This window comes from Equus przewalskii, chromosome 13 (assembly GCF_037783145.1).
Source record: "Equus przewalskii isolate Varuska chromosome 13, EquPr2, whole genome shotgun sequence".
NCBI classification, from domain to species: Eukaryota; Metazoa; Chordata; class Mammalia; order Perissodactyla; family Equidae; genus Equus; species Equus przewalskii.
This window is the reverse complement of record NC_091843.1, coordinates 7,269,004-7,285,219: the sequence shown is the minus strand read 5'-3', so window position 1 is coordinate 7,285,219 and position 16,216 is coordinate 7,269,004. Positions and strand designations below refer to the sequence as shown.

The 16,216-nt window shown below is 53.1% G+C and overlaps 1 protein-coding gene across 2 annotated transcripts; it reads right to left on the bottom strand.

The window, feature by feature from the left end:
• Positions 1 to 527: 527 nt before the first annotated feature.
• STC2 (stanniocalcin 2) lies at positions 528 to 14,859 on the bottom strand. 2 transcript variants are annotated; one of them, XM_008525399.2, is made up of 4 exons: positions 14,490 to 14,859; positions 12,300 to 12,442; positions 9,560 to 9,771; positions 528 to 4,007 (listed from the first exon to the last, which is right to left on the bottom strand). In XM_008525399.2, exons 1-4 carry the CDS (start codon positions 14,638 to 14,640, stop codon positions 3,605 to 3,607), a joined length of 909 nt encoding a protein of 302 aa, XP_008523621.1. In that variant the 5' UTR covers positions 14,641 to 14,859; the 3' UTR covers positions 528 to 3,604. The 2 variants fall into 2 exon arrangements, with proteins under 2 accessions (XP_008523621.1, XP_070425126.1); XM_070569025.1 differs by having other exon boundaries at positions 12,300 to 12,431; positions 14,482 to 14,781.
• Positions 14,860 to 16,216: the final 1,357 nt, after the last annotated feature.

Genomic DNA, 16,216 nt, shown 5'->3' with positions numbered 1-16,216 from the left:
TTCACCAGTAAAATGGGGATAATATCTGCTCCTCGTGGGACATAGTCAGGATGCAAAATGCCTAGCACGGTGCCTGGCACATAGAAGGTACACTAACAGTGTGTAAAGCCTAGGAAATCGGGGACTCTAGCTCGGTTTTGCAGTGGTGAGGAAGAGCTGGGGAGGAGGGGGTGAGCTCCCCTGCCACTGCCAGGCCACTGAGCAGTTAGGATGGTGGTGTCTGCACAGGCTCAATCTGAGAGAAGTGTGGCCAGGCCCCAGGGGAGACCAGAGGGAGCTGTGACCTCCCTGATGGCCACAGGGCTGGCACTTGCAGGCTGGCTGCATGGAGCGCATTCTCCGCTTTGTCCAGGCGACAGGCAGGGTGTACGAGAGACCCTCTGATGGAGGGGCTTCACCTAGCTCCCCTCCCTGTAAACTGAGCATCCAGCATTTTAAAAGGACTCAAAAGGCCACTTGTTCACAGCCGTCCCCCTTTGCACAGGACGTCCAAAGCCCTCTCAGACAATAACGCTGCTCAAGTGGAAGCCATTTATTTAAAACCTTTATTAATGCTTGGAGAAAAATAATGCAATGTGACAATGTACAGATCCTGTTGCCTAAATCCATAACAGAAACAGATATTATGACTTAGCAAGCTCACGTGGTGCCAATTCTGAGATCAGACGAGGTTGTTCTTCCTTAGGAAATGGCCCTGGAAGCATTGTTTTTCCATGTTATTCTAGCGAAGCTCTTTACTCGGTTCAAGTTTAAATTTCTCTCTTTGTGTGTGTGTGTGTGTGTGTCAAAGTCTGACTACAGTTCTGGGCTGGCGTTTTCTATTTATTTAGTTTTGGGTGTCAGCATTTCACTCTACTCAGTCCTCTCATTTCAGAATAACAGGGCTATTTATTGATACAAAGGAGAGGTGTTCGGATCATCTTGTTAAGATGCAAAGCTCAAAATAAACATTGTATCTTTATTTGGAAATCCACATCCTTCCTCAAAGGAAGGCTCATGCGTAAATCTGCATCAAGCATTAAGACCAAGGCAAGGGTCGATTTTTAACGACCACTTCGCTTACAGCTTAGAGGGTACAAATGAACGCTTAGGGGAATTTGGACTTTCCTCAGTTTTGAGCAAAAGAATCTTAGCAATAAATACTGTCATATGCTCAAAACATTAGGAACCAGACTGAAATGACATCTGCCTGACTTGTGAGAAGAAACAAACCGGTAGTATGAAAAGCATCCGATGGAGATCAGTGAAGGGGTTCAAATGAACACGGCAAGCAGTTTTATGCCTCAGGGGGAAAACACTGAGATAATAAATACAAATGACAAACAGTTACAATCGAAGCAAAAAACGGGACGTCAGTAGGCGAACACATACTACAACATTTACACTGAGGAAAATATAAAAGTGATGCCTTTCACACATCCAGCCTAGGAGCTGGCGAACAAATGAACGGCTGACCCAGCAACGCGGGAGAATGTTATTGCTCCAGCTTTTGAGTGATGTGAGTGAAACGGCCTGGCCTGTGCAGGAGAGAACCACGGCTTACGTTCGCTTCCCATAGCAGAGGCTGCCACACCGGTCCTCCTACCTCCTCGGGCAGAGCTGGATTAAGGGCACCATCTCCTCTGCTTCCTGCAGCTCCAGTTCTTTCTAGGTGCTTCTCCCAGCATTTCGCCCCCCTCCCCCCAAGCCCCAGACGGTTTCTTTCCAACACGGATCATGAAAGATCGGGGAGCTGGCCTTCCAGCACCATGTCCACGGCAATGAGATTTTGGGTGTCTAAATACTAGCTGTTTTGGGTAAGGCATTCCTCGGAACAAATCATTTTGGAGTAGATAAATTTAGCTTCTTTCCCTCTGTCCTCACGTTGGTTTGAGGGAGAGCTAGGAGCTGATACAAATGGAGGATGCATACGTTTTGACCACTCGCTAGAACAGGGGTCAGCAAACTCAGACCAAGAGCCAAATCCAGTTGGGCACTTGTGAAATAAAATTTCGTTGGAGCAGAGCCAGGCCTATTTGTTACGTGTTGCCTGCATGCATTTGCTGCATGCTCCAACAGCAGAGATGAGTAGCTGCGGCAGAAACCATATGACCGGCCAAACTGAAAATAGTGTATTTGCTATCTGGACCTTTACAGGAAAAGTTTGTTAACCCCTGCTCTAGAAGGACCTGGCCCAGGACACCCGTCCACTCCTTGCAATCCTGTGCTCCTATTTGAGTACTGGCTGCAAGGAAGGATAATCTGATAGCCTATTAGGAAAGAAAAGAAAAGGCCTCTCTCTGAAACTTTTTAGGTAACCGCCAGAAATCCGCTGCTGACACTTTCTGTTATAATCCTCGCCCTTGTCTCCTGGTATTTTCAGTTCTGTCTCTCCTCTCTGCCTTTCCTTTGTCCATTCTGACTCCTTTCCTCGTTGCTAAATTTCCAATCAGGATCTGGAATATCCCGTCCCTCAGCGATTTTCGGCAGTCTCCTCCATTGATGTAAAAGGTCGGCATTCCCTGATGGAAATTACTGAGTTGTCTCCATTCTCCTCTCCCCTTTTGCAATCCTCCAGCACAGAGAAGGCAGCCTTCCAACTTGGCCTCACAGAGTCCAGGGCATGGTGCTTTATCGATCTTGGCTGAGGGTCCAGGGGAGATAAGGAGATGCTGAGGGATGTGTCAAACGTACTCCTTGTGTGTGCATTGTCCTCCAGGCGTGGGGCTTGCCCTAAGTGGCTCCAAGCCCACGCCAGGCAGTCAGGTGGACGGCTGCATTGGTTGTCAATTCCTTTTAAAACAGCACTTAAAAAATGAGCCCCAAAAGATGGGCTGGCTTTTTTTTCCCCATTGAGCTGGTTTTAATGACCCAGTTGCCTTATTTGAAAGCCATTTATTTAGACGACAGATATGCAGATGTAACTGGATAAATAAAAAAGTGAAATCGAGACTTGAAGCAGTGGTTAAGGTACAAACACACAGGGGCCACTCCCTCAGACAGGGGCCTCCAGACAGAACAATGGCTCAGAAATTACACTTAGAACCCCCGCCCGCCCCTGTCAAGCAGCTGCAAACCTCAAGGTCCCATGCAAGAAACTGAATTTTGGTTTGGCACCAAGCACCCACATGGTCCCGCCTCCTTGCCACCCCTCTCCTGATTCGCAAGATTTTCACATCCACGCCTGACCAGAATCCAGCTGCTCTCCGCCAGGACAGCACCAGAGCTAGGGGGTGGGGACCGGCACCAAGTGCGTGGGCCAGCCCAGGTGGGCCGCTTAACCCCCCCGCTCCACCTCCCCCACAGCAGAGTAAACAGCAGGCCGCTGACCCGGGGCCCAGGGCTCTGCAGGTGGAAGGAAGACAAAGTTGCAGGGATGACACGTGGCAGCCCCACTTGAGGATGGGCAAGGGCGGAACCCACCGGGCACAGCCGAGACCTTGTTGCTGCCCAGGGCGTCTCCGCCTCACCTGTTCATCCACTAACACACACCTTCATCAAGTCTGCGAGCCTCACCAAATCCTGCGAGCCACATCCCCCCTCTTTAATGGCAAATGTTTTGGAATGTCCATAGAGAAGAAAATGGACGGCGTGGAGGAAAGATTTCCTGGCCAGGCTTTTCGTTTCACCTTCGGATATCGGAATACTCAGACTGTTCGTCCTCCCACTCGCTGCTTCCAGAAGTTCCCTGGGCCCCATGGCCGCCCGCTCTCCCCCGGGCGTGGGTGTTTGGGTGGCTCTTGCTACCTCGCTCGCCCTTGGCACCTCGGCCGGTCTCCTGACTACTGGGTTGCGAGAGGTGGTGACCCGCTTCCTCATGGTGGGCCCTGGAGAGCCTGGCTCTGTCCCCCTGGAGCCGGCGCTCGGGGGGCACGGTGGGGGGCCTCTGGATGGCTGAGGTGCAGAAGCTCAGGATGGAGCACAGGCTTCCCCAGCTCTGCTCGCACTGGGCCTGCACGCTGTGGGTGATGGCCTCCTTCACCTCCTCCCCGCAGGTCAGCAGCAGGTTCACCAGGTCCACATAGGGTCTGGAGAGCAGAGAGAGCGAGAATGGGACCAGTCCCGAAGGGGCCCCGAGGGCAGGGGCAACACCAGGGAAGACAGAAGTGGCCAATGCTCTGCTTGGGCTTGGCTTAGTGAAAGAGCTTTCTGGAAGTACCCAGCCTTTATCCATATTGTTTGGATCCGGGTCTCAACTACCACTTACTGGCTGGCCAGGTACCAGGCTCCGTGCCACGCACTGGAGAGTGAGAGGTCGGGGACAGAGCCCACCACGAGGAAAAAGGCCAGTGACAAGTCACAGGTGCCTGTGGTAAAAGGAAGGGCCTCAGGGGAGGGAATGCTGCGTAGGGCGGCTGTGGGAACAACGAGGAGAGCAAGAGAGCCGGGGGCCTGTGTGGGGCATGCTAACCAGGAGAGTTTCAGTAGGCGTGGAGCTGGGTCTTGGGGGCCAGGGAATAATATTGAGGCAAATGGTGAAGGGCCTTAAATACCAAACTGAGGAGCCTTTTTGGCAGGGAAGGAGGAGCCATGGAAGATTCAGGGCTTGGGAGTCCCACTTCGCCACCTTGCCCGTGGTGTTGGCAGGGCTGGCTGGCCTTGCAGGGTGCCACTATCCTGGGTGAGCCTTCTCCAAGTGAAGCTCCCAAGAAACCACTCTCCCAGTGTCTGTGTTTGCCCCTGGTTTAGGCTCATGAGGAGAGGGCGTTTTTGGAAGTTACTGGATGCACTCCCCTCTGTTCCTGGAGGAGTCTGGAATAGGTGGAGTGGGTGGGAGGAAGACCGCCTCCCTGGGATGTCCTTTCCCATGGAGCTCTTCTCGTTCTCGGCAGTTGAGGCTGGGGGGCGGGGCTATCCAAGCATCCCTATTCTTCCAAGCTGGGCTTCCCCAGAGCTGAGGGGACGGCTGGCCGCGAGGGGCTGTGTGTGGAGAACGAGAGCCAGCTGTCTGTGAAAGAAACACGCCTGGTTCCGGCGGGGAGAGCCAGCTGCTTGGGCCATTCCAGCTGCCCTGGGCTGTTCTCTAGGAGGAATGACCACGTTCGTCGGAACCTTCCTCCTGGGGGTGGGGGTGTGTGCCCAAGGCGGGGGCAGTGTGCCTGCTTTTTATATTTATGAGTCCATCTGGTAAGAGTGTCCCAGCAATGGGCTCTCATGGCCTGCTCACTGAGCCTTTCTTATATCTCACTGGCCTTTTAAAAGCCCCAAGGCGGGTATGGAATGTTTCATGAGGCTAACCAGCATTCTTAAGCAGTCCTCGGCTAGCAAAGTTTCTGGATGTATCTGACCGTGAGCCTCGCAGCTCTGGGTCATCACTACGGGCAGGGAAATCACTCTGGACCACGAGGTCATTTACAAGAAGGAGCAAGACTTTTTTCCTCTGTGAGCCTGGACCACCTGGCTGGCTGCGTTACGGCCCGTTGAATCTTTTCTTTGCAAGCTGGCAGTTGTCGCGATACAGGAAGGGCAGGTTGTGTTTTAAGACTTGTGAAGTCGTTTACTGCCATTTTTATGAATTAATCTTCAAGTTGCAATTGAGTGAACTGTCCTTATTTCAGAGATGTAAAAATGCGGGGAGGAAGTGGCTTTTGGAAGCTTCTGGGCTGGGAAGGCCTGGGGCTGGGCTGACAGTGCAACGGAGGAATGTTCTGGCTGATAGAGATCAAGCTGCCTTTTAAGGCCTACTTGATGCCTTTGGAGTCAGAGAGTCTGTGCATGGCTGATGGACAGGGTGCTGCAACCCTCTAAGGCAGGCCCCTAGAGTGACAAGGACAGTGATAAACTTGTCATCCTGGGGCCATACCAGGGAAACGCTCAGTGCCTGTTTGTTTCCATCTTTTGAGAACTAGCTCCTGACGGCCTCACGGACTGCATCTGCTGCTGCAGCGTCAGGATTGTAGCCCCCGATGGGACCTGCCACTCCTCTGGGGCTAGATGAGCAAATGGCAGTGGCTGAGAACGAGAATCTCTGTCTTTTCAGGACACTAAACCGATGCTTCTCTTCAAGTTTCTTTCCCCAGAGTAAGGGGAGGGGAATGGACTATTGGGAGTGGATGGACTGCCCCCTGGCCGCCTTCCCCAGGGCATTCTGCCTGCCACATGAGCTCGCAGAACCCCAAGGCGGATCTGAGAAGGCTGGACCAGCCCCCGCTCTCCTCTGCCCTTGGCGCTCTCTCCTGCGGAGAAAGCTGTGAACCGTGGGGAGGGTGTGTTAATCTGAGCTGTGTTTCAAGCTGGCGTGGTGCCTTCTCAGGCTGCAAGCTCAGCCCGTGTCTAATGACAAACCCCAGCTCCCTTAACTGGGTGTCAGCAAGCCTAAAGGATTTTAAAAAATCCTTCGAGGGGGACGTGCCTGGAGGCTGCCAGCACCCAGTGACAGGCTGTGTGGTGGCCAAGACGGTTGATGTGAAGGTGGGGTGGGGGGGGGGTGAGGGGAACGAGGCGGGGTGCAGAGCTTGAAGGGAGCCACTCTAACTGCATATGGGTGTGTCAGCATGGACAGAGGTTGGGCTGAGGATGGGGGGTGATGTGGATTTTGGGGTGACTGTGATTTCCTCCTCTCTAAAGTGAAAAGCAAATTCGGTTCTCAGTTTCTTGTCTGTGACTAAGGCCACACGTTCTCAAATGGTCTTCTTGATATTTGGGGACTGATGGGATCCTTTGTGCCAAAATCAGTTAAGATCATTAAAAAAACAAAAAATTCAGGCAATTCAGCTTGAAGTACAAGTTGATGCACTGCGTAGTTGTGGCCTCAGAAGGGAAGGTAGTGGGGGGTGTGGGGAGCTGGAGTTAGGCGAGACCAGCAGCCGAGAGGTGCTGCCTTAGCAGGGGGGAGAGGACTTGTGTGCAGCCACAGCAAGTGTTCTTTTATTTATTTATTTATTTATTTATTTATTTTGAGGAAGATTAGCCCTGAGCTAACTACTACCAATCCTCCCCATTTTTGGTGAGGAAGACTGGCCCTGAGCTAACATCCATGCCCAACTTCCTCTAGTTTATATGTGGGACGCCTGCCACAGCATGGCTGCTTGCCAAGTGGTGTCATGTCCGCACCTGGGATCCGAACCAGTGAACACGGGGCTGCGGAGAAGCGGAAAGTGCGAACTGAACTGCTGTGCCACCAGGCCAGCTCCAGTGAGTGTTCTTAAAAGAGGCCCAGGGGACCGGCCCCATGGCATAGTGGTTAAGTTCAGCACACTCTGCTTCAGCGGCCTGGGTTTGCAGGTTCAGATCCTGGACGCAGACCTACAGTCAGCCATGCTGTGGTGGCAACCCACATATAAAGTGGGGGGAAAATTAGCACAGATGTTAGCTCAGGGCAAATCTTCCTCAAGCAAAAAAAAAAAAAAAAAAGGAAAAAAGAAAAAATAGGAGGATTGGCAACAGATGTTAGCTCAGGGCTAATCTTCCTCAGCAAAAAAAAAAATAAAAAAATAAAAAAAATAAAAGAGAGACCCAGGCTTCCCTTTGGCATGGGCCACCTGCATTTCCAGAGCAGGCTGGGGTGGGGGCTACGTGTTCATTCTAAATGATGTGAGGGGCCCTTTGGAAAGAAGGGTCTCATGGCCCCATGGCCCGTGTTTCCATGGAGGAGACACCAGAAAGCTGCAGCACTTTACCCCATTTTAAATTGCAGGGGGTACAAAAAATTTCAAAACCTTCAGTTTTCCCAAAGACTTTTCTTCAAAAAGACAAAGTCTTCTTGGCTCTAGGAGCTTAGAAACTAGCGCCCCATCACCTATTCTTGAGGCTAATAAACTATCTCTAATGGACAGTGAGTTGAGGACACACAAACTTCATGAGTTTCTCATCCACAGGGCATTTGCCTCTTCTAGGGGCACCTTGAAGGAAGGGAATTTCACAGCATATATCCTTATTGCATTCATTGCATATATCCTTCTGCAACAGGGATATATCTGAGAAAAAAGAAAACCCTGCCACATATGGGGACAGAGCAGGCCAGGAGCAAGGAAGCTTGAGGTCTATTCCTGACAACTGGCTTCAGTCATATATATCAATTCCCAAGCTGGAAAGTAGGAATCAAATCTCAGGGCAAGATCTTTACCCTCTGAGGGTCACTTTCCTCCTCTGTTAAGTGGGGATAGTAATCTCTATCTCCTAGTGTTGCTGGGAAGGATAAATGAGATGATCCAGGGCAAGTCTCTGGCCCAGGGCCTGCCCCACTCAAAAAATGATAGCTACCGTCACTGTTGTTATTGCTGCTGTTGTTTCTTTACAGGTATTTGGAAGAGTAAAAAATATTTTATCAGGCATTAGTGTAACTCAAGGAAAAGGCAACGTTCTTTTGCTCTTGGCAAGAGCTGCCTGCAGAGACGCACAGTGTCTTATCCTTCTAACACTGCACCAGGGGTGTGGCAAGATACCTAGAACCTCATCACCAGCAGAAAGTGACAGGTGATGGCTGCTGTCCTCCAGGATCTCAGTGGTGTGGGTGGCGGGATAGCCTGTTTGGTGACATAGCTTGGGGCAGGCCATAGCAGAACTAGGAGCAAGAGTTCATAACGTGGTATTGATTTGGCCCATTGAGTCACTGTGGAAAGACCAATGGTGCCATCAAGGTGGCAGTGACGTGTACTGGTCTGCTTAGCTGGTGGCTTGCTTTCTGCCCTGCGTCTCCGAGGAAGAGGCCATTGTGACCTTCAGGGGCTGTCGGCCAGGCTTCATGTTAGAGCACTTATGTACCCACACGCTTTACCACTCTGCCAAATTTAGGTTCCTAGAGGTGGGATTTTTTTAAGGAATGAGATGTCCTGGGTTTATTATTGAATAGCAAGTCTTCAAATAAGTAAGTTCCTATTTCCTCACTTTGGCATAAAAGGTGTTTAGCTGATTAAAGTTTTTGACATTTGCTTTACATTTTCTCTGACAGGGTATTAATGTGTCAGAGAATGGGAACTGGACCTTCGGAGGGAGAGGAGAGCTTCTGGAAGCAGGAAAACAGCCACTGCTCTCAGCATTGAAGAGGGAGCTGCCGGAGCTGGACTGCTGGCTCCCAGTCCCGGCTCTGCCTCTCATCGCCGTGTGATCTTCATCTCAGCGAGCTCCATTTTCTCTTCTGTAAAATGGTACCTAGCTCACGGGGCTGCTGTGAGGCTCAAGTGGAAAATTCATCCAGGACCCTTGGCTCAATGCCTGGCGCTTAGTAAATGCCAAACAAACGCTGTCAGCTCGCGGCTGTGTGTGGAGCACCTCCACAGCTACTTGGAAGACATGGGGAGCTGTTGGGACCTTGGCTGAGGGCAACACGAAGGGTAATTCTGAATCCTACATGTTTCACGCGTGTAGAAAAGATTTCCCGTTTCTATGGTTTATGATTCTGAAACCGACGCTGGAAATTTCTCTCACTTTTCCTGAAGGCCAGCAGGAAAGGGACTCCCTGGGGAGTCAGTGCAGCTTTCCGAGGTAAACCACAACCTTCCCCATCTGACGGGAGTGTCCCACCTCTAAAAACGAGTCCCTCGAACCGAACCGGGTAGGACTCTCCTCCAGCCCCGCTGTGGGCCGCCCCTTCCCCTGTGCAAGCCGAGCCCCTCCCCCAGCCGCGTGGGGCAGCACTCACTCGTGGAGCAGTAAGTCCTTGAAGTGAATGATCTCCACCATCACCCGCGTGTTCTCCTGGGCGGCAGAGCACAGATCGTGCTTGAGGTAGCATTCCCGCTGTAACTGGAACACCATTTCCTTAATGGCGGGGCACTTCCGGCTTATGCAACCGAATCTGTGCCGCAGAGCGTGGGCCTTACACTTCAAGGCATCTTTGATGAATGACTTGCCCTGAGAAGAGAGAGGACAGAGAAGGGAGAGAGAGGCAGAAGAGACAAGCCCTGTTACTCGCTTAGCCATTTACCCGTCCTGGGCTCACACAGGATTTTTCTGACAGCTGAATCCCAAGACCCCGCCTCAGACTGATGTCCTTGCAGGTGACAGGCCGACGCTCCATCAGGAGGTACATCCAGAGTGACATGATACCTCTGGCATTTGGCCAAAAAGGATGTTACTTCCGGAGACTGACAATCTGCCTCCTTCCTCCCCAGCTGTTGCACTAGTTTCCCTGTCCTGGGGCTTCTGCGGCTGTCTGTCCTCGGGGCAGCCCACGGTTGGCTGTTTGGTGGCAACTGGTCTGGAACAAGGGGAGTTTGGCCAGACATAAATCCAGGACTCCGTGGTGGTTCCCAGCAGGAGTTTTTCCCAAGTGGAAGGTGCCTGCTTGTCCAGATCTCACACCTTCCCTTTTTCTTCTGTTCCACGAGTCACGTCAAGATGGGGTGCTAACCTCGCCTCCCCCATCTGCCTCAGTGTCTCCCGCTGCCCCCAACCCAGACTCTCATCTCCTCCTGTCCTTTAAGGAGGAGCATTCTTTCCCTTTTTGAAAACGATTTGACTCCTTTAAACTGTTAGGATTACTGCCTCTAAAAGGCCGGCCTGGCACCCTGCCTGGCAGCATCTGGAGTCTGAGCTGCCCAATGGACAGCCCCTCCCCCGTGCTCCATGCCTTTGAGCCGCTGCGGCAGCCAGGCATACATCTGGCCTACAGTTCTCTTTCCTGGCAACTCCATTAGATTGTTCTTATCCTAGAAAGGAGACAGCTGTTGGGGGTGTGGAGGCGAGCTGGCCGTCAGCTCCCTTATGAACCTCCCGGGGCAGAGAGGCATTGTGGGATACCTACCCTGGGATCCCAGCACCCTCCATCGCTATAGAAACAAGCTGTTGTGGGAGAGGTCGTCCCTGTGTTTTTAGACAGACCCGGAAGTAACGGAGTTGAGAAAGTAAAGGGGTTTGGGTTGGAGGTGGGAAGCCAGCCAGCACATTTACTTCGGTTCTCTCCTTTAGAAGCAGTTGAAATGGCTACAGTTTGCATCTGACCACTGAAAAACCACCTCCTCGTGGCCCCCTTTCCTCTGAGTCTCCAGTGGGAGCCAAATAGGATGGAGGGTGGGGTGTGCCAATTTATTAAGTAGTTATGTGCTGAGAACCGACTGGAAAGGGATGCTCCTAACTTGCGAACGAACTCTTGTTGGTTGAGAAGAAGAGGAAGATGAATGCAGGCGTGGGCTGCAGCGATGGTATCCTCCCCTGCCATCCTGTGGGATGCCTTTAAACACACATCTTTCCTCCGGATTTCCCATTACGTTTCCTAATTCCAGTTAATCCAGGAGGGATGCTTTACTAGGGAGCCTCAAGGAGTTCAAACGCTCTACTTCTTTCCTTCCCTGGCTTCTGTTTCCCCTCCTGCCACCCCACATCCTCTGTAGCGTAGGCTGCCAGCCTGGTTGCATCCCTTTCTGGTTCCCAGGACTTGCTTTGTCAGGCTCTCTACAGGATGTCAGTAGATGGTGACTGGTGACGTTCATAAATCACTCCTAAACTGTTGGGCTCATCCAGACGTTGTCATCGCTCTCTGATGAAATGGGAGAGGAAGGCTATACCTTCTTATAACAGGGTGCTTCACCCTGAATATGTGGGCTGGGGAGGGCAGGAAGAGGGTGAGCCCAATGCGTGTGCCATCTGAAATCTATTTGGATTGCCAGCACTGGAGCCACAAGGTTGCTTGTTGGTCCTGTTCCTGCCCCACACAGCAACTGGGCTTTATCCTTGCCACCCTGGGATCACCGAGATGGGTCAGGCCCTGACGGTATTTATTGTACAGAGCAAAAGAAACGCGCAGAATTGCAGGACTTAGTCAGGATTTTGACTTTTCAAGTTGGGAGAGGATGAGCTGCTACTTAGGAGGAAGAAATTCTGCTCTTCTGGAGGCCCTGAATTATCCACTGTGTTGCCTGCACACACCCACCACGAGACGATGAATTTCTATGAATTTTATGTCCTCTATCCTTGCCTATTAGGTGAAAATAGCTTTTGGAATGTATAATTGGAGTTCATGCCCTTCCCCCCATCAACCTACTGTTCTCATCATCATGGGCCTTGCAGACTGGGCTCTGGGTGGTCAGACATAATGCGTCCCCTTAGAAGATGTCTGTCATTTATTATGACTTGTCTTCTCTGCTAAGAATCCTCAGATGATTATTCAAGTTGGCCTCCATTCCCCTCTGCCAGTGTAGACACAGCTTGAGAGTGGAGAAGGATTTAGCCTCCAGGACAGCTCCAGAGAGCAGACCCCAGGAGTGGAGTAAGGGAGGCTCTGGCATCCTGCTGTACACTTAGAATGTCCTAGAATGTCTCTCGCAAGCACTAAAGCACACCACAAAGATCAACGAAGGAAATCTGTTAAAGAGTCTTTCCAACAAACATTTCAGTCATGCTCCGCTAACCCCAAATGTTCTTCTTGCTCTGTGTGGTTTTACCTGAGCATCAAATTTTCCAGCGTTGTGCAGAAAAGTCATGCAAATCCCATGTAAGCCCCGTATCTCACAAGAGTTGTTCTCGAAACATTCAAACACGCCACACCCCACATCGCCAGCGTTGACCAAACAGTGCTGGATTTCCGCTAAAATGAGAATTACATACAAATATATACAAAATTCTCAGCCACGCTGGGGCGTGCAGAGAGCTCGGCTGAAATAAAAGTAATGACTAAAAGAAAATTTAAGGGAAAAAAAAAGTTAGAAATGACTATTTCAGGATCTAAAAAGCCAGGGAGAGGAAATGTCATTATTTAATCTACTTATGAAAATATCAGTATTTGTACATATTTGTAAAAAATTAGCCAAACCTATATTACAAAAAAAAAAAAAAAATCACAACCGTTAAGTTAGGTCTCGGCACTCCATTTTCCATCTTTCCTGTCTTATTAAAGGTTTAGTGGGAATACTTAGTTTGAGAGCAGAAGATATGGGAGCTTTCTAAACCCACAGACAAAAATCAGGTTTCAAACGATGAGTTTGCTCTCTCCCTTAGGTACCTCATCAATGAAATACCCTTCTCTACTTGGAACTCGAAGCTGCTGCTATGAACTCACAGCTATTTCCTTCCTGACCCCCAAATGAGAGCGTCCAAAAAGCAGTTTCAATTCAGCTTTATGATTCAACACCTAAAAATCAAAACAAAATTCCTATTAAGGCAGCGTCTCCAAACCGTTCGCATTAAAAATATCAGGCTGTGGAAGCTGCGGTTTGAGAGCAGCCTGGGGAATCAGGTCAGGGGGGGCTAGCCTGCAGAAACGCACCCACCGCGTCCAGAGAGGCTCCCTTTAAATAGAGATCCGGTGGGAGATGTCACTCAAGCCTCTACGATTCCCGAGACCCGGGAGCCTGCCGTCCTCCTTCGCAGAACGTGGCCCTAATTGGGCTCTCTGAAAGGAGACTGAGGGACTCAACTGTCAGGCTACGCAAAGCTTCTCCTCCTTCCCACCCCCCTACCCAATTCCCTGACTTAAACCAACCACAAAATTACATCAGAAAAGTATATTTTGGAAGAAGGGCGGGGTCGGAGTAGATAATCCGCATTCAGATTAAATCTACCGAGAGAATGAGGGGCGTGCATTTGTTGAGGGTCACCAACTACTGAGAATCACGTTCGATCCTCAGGGAAGGCGCTGGAGGGAGGGAAGGGTAGGCGAGGGTCCTAGGACGAACCGGGCGCTGGCGCCCGCACGTGGAGGTGGGAGGCTTCCGGGAGATCCCACGCGCGGCCCCGGCGCGCCGGGCAGGAGCGCGCAGGGCCGCGAAGCACTCGCTCCGGGCGTCCCTAATGGGCGCTCGTGCATTCCTGCTCGTGCGGCGAGCGCACGCACGCCGCCACCGGGTTCGCAGGCCCCGCGAATAAAGGGAGGACCGCGAAGAGCGAAGGGGCTGGACGCAGATTTTCTTACTCTCTCGGGAGCTGGGAGAAGGGCCAGCCGCGTGCCCTGCACGCCTGGCTCTGCTCGGCAGCTTGCCGGTGAGGAGAGAGCTGGCTGAGGAGCGGCGGCGCATGGCTCGGGCCGTGTCACCATTGCTTCGCTTGCTGACCTGCCCTGGAGCGGAGGACGGCGGCAGCACCGCAAAGGTACGCTTTGCGCCATCCCCTCCTTCCGAAAGGAATGCCTCCAAGGAGAAAGTTCTCAATGCAGTTTGTTTCGTCTACCAAGTTCTCGGATGTCGGGCATCTTTTGAGAAGGGGGAGAAGCGGTCCTGCTGCGGCCCGCCGGCTGGGAAGAGAAGTTCGCCGGGTGCAGGGCGCAGCCCGGCTCCGGGGACCCTCCGTACCTCCTGCGGGCCGGTCAGGATGGAGCAGGGAGCTTTGCACCGATCCCGGGACTCCGGGGCCGGAACTGGTCTCGTCAGGCACTGCCTCATTTACCCTCAACCCAGGGGAGGGCAGCAACAAGTCCTGCCCCGGCCATTTCATCACCCTACCAGCACGTGCGGATTCCGGGCGCGCGGAGCCCGGCGCGGACCTCGCCTCGCGCTTTCCTTTGCACGTCCCACGCCACCCCAAGAGTTTGCGCGGCCCTGGGTGGGCGCCCAGTTCCGGGCGAAGCTCCTGGGGCGCGCTGCGTGGGTGCACGGTGTTGTCTCCTAAGAGCTCCTCGCCGCGGGGGCGCACGCACTTACCTGTGTTCTGCAGGGACAGACGGCCTTTCTGCTGGGAGCCCCTGTCTTGGGGACCCTCGGGCGGATGGGTGGCGTCGGTCCCTCGCGCCGGGTCGAAGGTGGCCAACACCAAAGCCAGGGTCATGAACTGGCCCAGCCGCTCGGTACACATGGTTCTTGGTGTAAACCTCCCGCCCGGAGATCTGGATTCTTTGTGCTCCCCTCCTCCTCTTCCTCCTCCTTCGCCGTTTCCCCTCCTCCTCCCACTCTTCCTCCTTGCTCGCCTTTTCCCTCCTCGCGGCCGCGGCTCGGATAGAGGTTACCCAGCGCCCTCCCGTAGCTCTCCCGAGAGCATGTGACCAGGCCGTTAGCAGCGCCGCGAGTGCCCGGCAGTGGCAGGGATGGTGCCTCAAATATCCCTGGAAGCTCTGGTGTCACTTGAATGAAGGAGTCGAGCAGGTGTTGTCCCGGCGGCTGGACCAATCCGAGACCCCCGCCCATTTGACAACACGGCCGGGAGGCGGGGCCTGCGCCCAACTACTACACGAGGAAGCGGAGCGCCGCCGGGAGCGCCGGACAAAGTTGGCGACCTGGCGGCGGCCACGCGTTTGCGTGCGTGTCTGAGTGTGTGAGCACGGCCGGAGATGCGTGCGCGTGGGCGGGTGCTCCAGGGCAATGGCCGAACGGACTTAAAAAAATAAAAGCGAATCCCGGCTCCGGTTGCAGCTAAGGAAGGGCGAGAGGGGACGTTCTGCGCTGGGACAGCGTTCCTCCCCCTCCCCTGGGCCCCTGGCTCGCACCACACCCGCATCGTGCTGGGAAAGTTTCCTCTTTCCGACGTTTGGAATTCAGTGAGATTCCCAGCTCCGAGGCCTTGACAGATTGGAGGCGTTTCCTGGGCACAGTGATGCTGGGGGCAAACTGAGTACATATGGAAATTCCTGGTGTTGTGACGCTTTGCATTAAAAAAACCCCTCAAACTATTTAAGATAGGAGCGGAAGCTCTAGATACAGGAGTTGGCCTGAAAACTGCCTCATCTTGCCCCTTCCTTTTTGCCCCCCTTTGGTGGGCCGTGCAATACCTAGGGTGCCAGTTTCTCGCCCCTCCTCCAATCCAGACGGATTCCAGGCTGGGCTGCAGGGATTCAGGTGACAGACTGGACTTGCATCATTTCCAGGCGGGTGGCAAGGAGGCCCAGGCAGCCCTGAGTCAGCCCGCCGCGGAGCATCGCGTGCCCCGGAGGCCGGCGCTTGAAAGGCAACTTTCCGCGTCTCCAAACACACACTTCCATTTTCCCAAAGCGCTACTCGCCGCCCAGCTCCGGGTTCCCTTTTTTAATCTCCAGACTTCGGATGGAAACGGTTAAAACAAACAAACAAAAAACCCCAACCAAACCAAAAGACAAAACCTGGGGAAATTCTTTCCATCTCCTCTCCTTTCTTGCTCGAGCTCCCTCCCCAAGCACTGCCGGGGCTGCATTGCCCCTGCTTCTTTCTCCCTAGGCCGGTGGAAGCAGGGAGAAAGTTGGGCGCCGCTCGGAGCGCCTCTTCTCCCGCTGTGTGTGTACGTGTGCACGCTCACGTCTCCCCGGCGCCGGGGCCGGGGACAGGAACTGCTCCGGGCATCGTCAGTCCGACGGCGCAGCTCTGGGGGCTCGCAGGGCTGGAGGAGGGCGGGGACGCGAGCGCTGAGGCCGAGTGCCCTGCGGCACTTACCCCGGATTGTTGCGTCCTCGCCCCTCCCCCGC

Excerpts from the sequence above, each read along its gene's own strand:
- STC2 (XM_008525399.2), bottom strand. The coding sequence starts at position 14,640 with ATGTGTACCGAGCGGCTGGGCCAGTTCATGACCCTGGCTTTGGTGTTG. Across the intron at positions 12,443-14,489 it reads TCTGTCCCTGCAGAACACAG|CGGAAATCCAGCACTGTTTG; the intron begins GTAAGTGCGTGC and ends TTCTCATTTTAG. Across the intron at positions 9,772-12,299 it reads CTGGAAAATTTGATGCTCAG|GGCAAGTCATTCATCAAAGA; the intron begins GTAAAACCACAC and ends CTCTCTTCTCAG.